Source organism: Triticum urartu, chromosome 2A, assembly GCF_056163025.1.
Source record: "Triticum urartu cultivar PI428250 chromosome 2A, HENAU_Tu73, whole genome shotgun sequence".
NCBI classification, from domain to species: Eukaryota; Viridiplantae; Streptophyta; class Magnoliopsida; order Poales; family Poaceae; genus Triticum; species Triticum urartu.
The window spans coordinates 108295434-108302940 of NC_141874.1; the positions used below are offsets into that span (position 1 = coordinate 108295434).

The following is a 7507-nucleotide window of genomic DNA, read 5'->3' on the forward strand; positions in this document are numbered from 1 at the left end:
GCGGGATGGGAAGGTGGGGGATGGTGGACTGAGAAGAGATGGTGGTGGGAGCCGGGGAGAAGCTCGGATGAGGAAAACGATGGTGGTGAATTTGATGGGTGAGCGACAGGATAAGGATGCTTGGTAGCAACTGGATAAGGAAAGAGAGGGACACGTTCGTGGCTCCGTGCGAAGAAAGGAAAGAGTGGGTCCACAGCTAGCACAAGGCAACAAGAGTGGAAGGAAGCCGGCCCAATTTCTAGCCGGTCGCCCGGCGTTAAACGTTTCCCTTTACAATTAGATAGGAAGTCCCAGGTTCGAATCGCAGCACTGGAGGTCTCTTTTCTCTTTTTTGGAAAAACAGAAGAAAAACAAGTTAGATGGGCCGGCCCAGCAAGGACAGGGGGTGTGCGCCCGTTTGCAGATAGTACTGGGCGCAGAGGGCGCCGAATAGGATTTAGCCATCTACATATACTCTTGCCTCAAAAAAATATACTCTTGCCTAAAAAAAACACGGCGGCGGCGGCTGAACTTGTATCTTTTCCCCTCTGCAACGAGAAGGGCATCCTGGCTGGGGTCACCAACGGCACGGCGGCGGCTGAACTTGTATCTTTTCCCCTTTCTGTACACCTTCCTCCTCAAGACTCCCTCGAATCGCTACTGAGAAGAATTCCTCTGTAAGCTTGTGAGACAGTGAGTTGGTCCCTAACACTGTCACGGCAACACGCACTGACGTACGCACCCATCTGTATAACTAACTTGGCATTCTCGCCGATCCCTACGCCACGCCAAACAAGAGCGTTGTGCTGTATTCGCCAACGAGGGCGGCAAGGGGAGCGCCGGCCGGCCGGCCGGCCGAGTAGTTTACTCGATCGTGGTTCCGTCCAAACGCCAAAACTAGACGACAAATCAAGCCATGTCCATCAGCCCCCGGCCTCCCCGACGCTACCAACTGGAGTAGCAGCCGTTTCTATCTGTCACTATATAGCACACCTGCCCTTGTTGCCTCAACACATTTCTCCTAACTTGGTAGTTACTACCCAAAACCCTAGAAGCTCCGAACAAACACCGACTCGTAACTTTTGAAAGCAGAATATGGAGGGAGGGGACTTCCACAAGAGCGGCTCGCCAGAGGATACCGGCGGGTCAAGGCGGGCGCCGGCATACTACGAGTGCAGTTTCTGCAAGAGGGGGTTCACCAACGCGCAGGCGCTCGGCGGGCACATGAACATCCACCGCAAGGACCGCGGTGGCAGCGGAGGCAAGTCTCGTGGGGCTGCGCCGCCGGCTGCCGGCCAGCAAGACGGTGCCGGTGGGAATCAGGCTCACTTGGGGCTTACCTTGGGAAGGGATGGGGACAGCAGGGAGGACGTGGACTTGGAGCTCCGGCTTGGCCACTACCCTTACAACTAGCAAGCCGGCCGGCCGGCCATATAGATCATTAATGTTTGTTAACTGCTTGGAGGATTAATTAGCTATACGGTACTCGCCAGTACTGATTTGGTAGGTCATTTCGTACTTTCTTTGCTGTTTTATTTGATTTCGAATTTGGTTAATTTGTTGTAGTTTGCCACTAGGTATACGAATGAAAGTAATGGATCAGAGTATATGACCAATAATCGAGGACGCTGATGTGTGATTTTTCGTGTAAATATGCACCTCGAATGGGGCCATCGATGAGTGATGTTGTATATATAGACTTACTTATTTTTTGTGAATCACATAAGAAGTAGGAGGCGGACGAATGGCTCTCGCAGGCGCAGCACCCTGATACCTCCGAGGAAAACCCTAGATCAATTCATCGCATGATGGCGGCATTAATGCGTCGTTACCCCCTTGGGGCGGCATTCTTGGAGATGCACTCGGGTTCGAGGGACCAGCGGATGGCTTCTTCGATGAAGCGGTGTCTCTTTCTACATATTCATGGTGACGGCTCTTGGTGGCATGGAGCAGCGGAGGCTTGACGTCAGATGTGTGGTGATGGACACGTGCAAGTGGTCGACACTGTCTGGCGTCGTGGTGGCGTCGGCGGCAGCTAGATCGGGCAAGGTTGATGCAGCAGCATAGCTCTGAAGATGGATTGCTAGCAAGTGGCTGCGGTGGCCTCATACCCGGTGTTAGAATAAATCCAAGGCATACCGTTGATCATCCGAGGACCAAGCAATCACACGAGCACAACACCGAGATTTGTTAACGAGGTTCACCGATATGGCTACATCCCCGGGGCCTGACTATGGGTGCTCCTCCCCATGACACTGCTACAATACCGCACCAGGTCGCCCTGGACGCCGGCACATGCCGCCAGCTTCTCCTGCGTTCCTGTGCTATTATGTTGGCATAGGTTACATCGTGTGTCTACCCCCGCTATATATGAGAGGCCTAGGATACAAGTGTCCTACTAGGACATGACTCCACATCCTATGTAAACACAATACAACTACAAATCCAACTGTAACCTATCTTGTACAATAATATTCGACACAACTCTAACACCCGGCAAGCGTCCTGATTGAGAAGCACGCCGGACTGGTGGGTTCCCATACCCGGCAGGCGTCCTGGTTGGGATCTCAGGTCTTACATGTTAGGTCTGGCTACGATGTCTGTTTGGTATTAGGCCCAGGCTATCAGCGCCCCTTCATCAATTGGATAGGTGTAGCGACAGTTGTTGCTTGGACAGTGGCTTTAGTCTTACTATTGTATGACTTTGTAAGGTCTTGTGAGAATAATTAATACAGTGGCCGCATGCATTGCCCAGATGCAAAGGCCGGGGGTCATCCTCCTTTTCTAAAAAACTGCGTTAGTGAGTTCCTGCATTAAGATGCATGCCTGCATTTAAAGCTTAATGAATTTGTCGGTTACGGGTACATATCCAATACACAATGATACACGGTGGTCTACTCTTCTGTGCACACAGAGTCAATATTCTCAATTAATGTCATCTGCATTTGCATGCAAAAAGGTGCATCTGTCAGTTATAAATGTTGCAATTAATATGACATTAGTGTTGGATGGAGATGACGCATTTCAATTTTCATTCCAAAGAAGAACACATTACTCCCTCCTTCCACGAATAAGTGTACATCTAGTTTTTGTCTTAAGTCAAAGTTTTAAAACTTTGACCAATTTTCTAGAAAAAAGTAAAAGCATTTATGACACTAAATTAGTATCACTAGATCCGCTTTGAAATGTACTTTGACAATATACCAATTTGATGTCATATATGTTACTACTATATTCTATAAAGTTAGTCAAAATTCTAAAACTTTGACTTAGAACAAAATTAGATGTACACTTATTCATGGACGGAGGGAGTAGGTGAGAAGCCGGTACTAGTACTAGTTGATGGTATCACAAACACGAGTTAGACTCCTTCGAGCGGGGTTTTGTCCCAGATAAACCAAATACATAAGTTCTAAACCATGTTATCTATTTCTAATGCATATGCACCCAAGTATTGTATTATTCTTTTAGGTTAAACCCTGTTATCTCTTTCTAAGGCATATCGTTTCAAGTACTATTCTTTTAGATTACTATGATCTCTTATGGGGCATGTAGGCTGTTTAGTGTTAATTCATAATTGATAGAAGGATTTAATGCTAAACCGCTAATGGGTGATGGATGAAAGATGAGTTTGTACCTATCTCTCCCCCCCCCCAACACACACACACCCCACCGACACTGGAAGGTAGCAGATCTTGCGAAATGGCCAAACACTCCATGTCCATTTTAACAGGACCAACAGGAAGCTGTCTCATGAATCTTACTTGGGGCTTTGTTTGGAATTGGAGCCAACTCGAGAGTTCCTTCTCTTGGCCAGCCAAATACTCTGCATTAATACAGTGGCCGCATGCATTGCCCAGATGCAAAGGCCGGGGGTCATCCTCCTTTTCTAAAAAAACCGCGTTAGTGAGTTCCTGCATTAAGATGCACTACGGGAAACAGGTAATTTGCCGTCAGGGAGATACAGACGGCAAAGGCCAAATTACTGACGGCAAAGGCTTTGCCGTCAGCTAGCTGACGGCGAACTCAGACGGCAACGTTTAATCGGCGAAGAGGTACTTTGCCGTCAGCAATCATCGGGCAGACGGCAAAGACTTTGCCGTCAGCCAATCTTAGTCTTTGCCATCAGCACAAAAATAACAAACGGCAAAAATCACGATTCTTTGCCATCAAACTACTTTACAGACAGCAAAACACGATTTTTTGCCATCAGCCAACCTACTTTACAGACAGCAAAGTATTTTTTTTCTAATTTAACAAATTGGCAAGACACTTCAATATCAAAATATTATAACATTCTTTATAGTTGGATTTACACAACAAATTTACCATAATCAATTCCTAGGACACCTGAACATATTTTTTTCCAGCTACAACATTGTTTTTGAGATAGCTCACCATCCATTCTGAATGGTTTTTACTGCTACAACATTGTTTATAGATCGATTTACACAACAAATTTACAAACCTGAACATCAACGTTTCCCATAATTGATTTACAAAACTCTGCTACAACATTCTTTACAGATAATTTTACAGAGAGAGGGCTCGGGTGCGCCGGGGAGGAACTCCAGAGCCCTGCTGCAAGACCGCACCGGGCGCGGTTCTCCTGGCGTGGGGTAGCGCCCGTCGGCAGCCGCTCGGTGTCCTGAAACCGATGGGGATGAGCGGACACGAGCGGAGGCGGGCGGAGAAGCAGGCAGAGGTTGCGGACGACACTCCGCGGCGCGTGGCGCTCGGACGCGGACGGAGGCGGGCTACACACTGAGGCAAGCACATGCAGCGGCGACCGGTGGCGTGGGCGCACGCGAGCGGAGGTAGGCGGCGCGCGGTCGCGGGTGGCGTGCCGAGGCGGGCACAGGCAGCGGCGACCCGTGGCATGGGGGAACGCGGGCGACGGCGTGCGCGGACGCGGGAGGAGGCAGGCGGCGCTCGGCGGCACGCGGACGCAAGTGGCGCTCGGCGCGCGCGGACGCGGCAGCCTGTGGAGGCGGGGTTGCCGGTGCATCGAGCGAGAGAGAGAGGTGTGGGCAGAGGAGAGGACAGAGATGAACGAGGGGAGAGGATAAGGCAGGGGCCAGCGGGTGGTGGTGGGCCAACGGGTGGGGGCGTGGGTGGGTGGGTCGGGGCGCGCATGGTGCGAGGGAGGGGCTTGTGCGGGCGGCGCAGATCGTGCCATGTCACCGATCCACGAGATGGATCCGCGTGCTGTGTTTCTTCTTTGCCGTCTGTCTTTTTATTTACAGACGGCAAAGTGTTCGCTTTGCCATCTGTAAATAAAAAGACAGACGGCAAAAAACTTTGCCATCTGTTTTTTTATTCACAGACAACAAAGTGTTTATTTTGCCGTCTGTCTTTTTTTTGCCGTCTGTTTTTTTATTTACACAAGGCAAAGTGCTCACTTTGCCGTCTATAAGTAAGAAAACAGACGGCAAAGCATATTTTGCCATCTGTAAGTAAAACGACAGACGGCAAAGTATGCTTTGCCGTTAGACGTTCTTTGCCGTCAGCAGCTGCCGGCAAAATTAGTCTTTGCCGTCTGTCTCGACAAAAATCTGACGGCAAAGAACAATACTGACGGCAAATTTTCTGTTTCCTGTAGTGATGCCTGCATTTAAAGCTTAATGAATTTGTCGGTTACGGATACATATCCAATACACGATGATACACGGTGGTCTACTCTTCTGTGCACACAGAGTCAATATTCTCAATTAATGTCATCTGCATTTGCATGCAAAAAGGTGCATCTGTCAGTTATAAATGTTGCAATTAATATGACATTAGTGTTGGATGGAGATGACGCATTTCAATTTTCATTCCAAAGAAGAACACATTAGGTGAGAAGCCGGTACTAGTACTAGTTGATGGTATCACAAACACGAGTTAGACTCCTTCGAGCGGGGTTTTGTCCCAGATAAACCAAATACATAAGTTCTAAACCATGTTATCTATTTCTAATGCATATCCACCCAAGTATTGTATTATTCTTTTAGGTTAAACCCTGTTATCTCTTTCTAAGGCATATCGTTTCAAGTACTATTCTTTTAGATTACTATGATCTCTTATGGGGCATGTAGGCTGTTTAGTGTTAATTCATAATTGATAGAAGGATTTAATGCTAATCTGCTAATGGGTGATGGATGAAATGAGTTTGTACCTATCTCTCCCCCCCCCCCCCCCCCCCCAACACACACACATACACCCCACCGACACTGGAAGGTAGCAGATCTTGCGAAATGGCCAAACACTCCATGTCCATTTTAACAGGACCAACAGGAAGCTGTCTCATGAATCTTACTTGGGGCTTTGTTTGGAATTGGAGCCAACTCGAGAGTTCCTTCTCTTGGCCAACCAAATACTCTGCATTTTCGTATCTAGTAAGGCCTACGGAGGGGCAAGTGATTTCGTCCTTAGAGTCACGCATATGAGAACACAATTCTCAATATCCAGGAAGATACCATTATCTCCATTTTTTCATAGAAAAAGAGCGGGAACTACATTGACGCCCTGACTAAATGGTATAGACAAAATGTCGGCAAGCTAATGAAGAAGGACGATATTGCAATTAAGGTGCATGCAAGGATGTTCCATTCTCTCTCATATATATGTCTTAAGTATAAAAAGTTCGCATTTTAATTTTCTTAGTGATTTATATGCTTCATATCCTTACACTTGAATTCTGTTTTTTTTGTTTTTTATAATTATTTGAAATCATGGTAAAAAGGCCTTTCAAACAAGGGTGATATCGGATATATTTAAAACTCATTCATATTTAGTAAGATTGAAACAAAATTCGCAAGTGATAACAACTATTAAAAATGATTTTATATTATTCCAAAAATGATTTATGTGGTGTGAAAATAACTAAAATATATATTAATATTTTTCTAAAATAGAGTTAAATAACTGAAATATGTATTCAGTTACATTTAAAATAATGTAATGTTTATTAAACTGATTTCAAATATGACCGAAACACAAATTAAACTACTTCAAATATATCAAAAAACTTAAAACAAAATTTTTATTTCAAAGATAATACTCGTAAAAAATTGGAAAAGCAATAATAGAATGCATGTGAATTAATGGGAGTGAGAGCACGGGAGAGGCCTACATGCAAGTGTCGTTTCTTGTTGTCCCACCCACTTGCGCCAAGACTCTCCGAAAGTTGGCATGAGCAGGCTGCAGCGGCCGTCACTCCATGGGCCGACCACCTGCATGCCAGGCCTAACCAACATAATGTACTTTTGTGGGCTTCTGGTGCAGTGTGCGATCGCTGCAGGCCTGCAGCAGAAGGAAGCATGAGACGCAGGATCCGTTGGTTTTGTCCCACCTCGCCTGGGAAAGAGGATAAGGGATGGGACTCAGCTACATAAGACTGTGGGGTGCGGAGCTGTAAAACTCACACAGCTGCGTGGTGAGCACAAAGCGAACTATTCTTTCGCCTTTTACTAAAGAATACCGTGTGCATGTCACATTAAGCAGCATACACTAATTTTTAAAGGGTGTTTTCTCCTTGTGAGAAGGC

At 46.7% G+C, this 7507-nt stretch overlaps 1 protein-coding gene and 1 non-coding gene across 2 annotated transcripts; both read left to right on the forward strand.

Moving 5' to 3' along the window:
• The first annotated feature begins 912 nt into the window (after positions 1–912).
• LOC147984130 (uncharacterized) lies at positions 913–1587 on the forward strand. The gene has a single exon (XM_087539688.1). It carries the CDS (start codon positions 1075–1077, stop codon positions 1390–1392), a length of 318 nt encoding a protein of 105 aa, XP_087395814.1. The 5' UTR covers positions 913–1074; the 3' UTR covers positions 1393–1587.
• A 5800-nt stretch (positions 1588–7387) lies between these two features.
• Positions 7388–7507, forward strand: LOC125542006 (U5 spliceosomal RNA). The gene has a single exon (XR_007297791.1). It is a non-coding gene; the product is annotated as a U5 spliceosomal RNA (small nuclear RNA).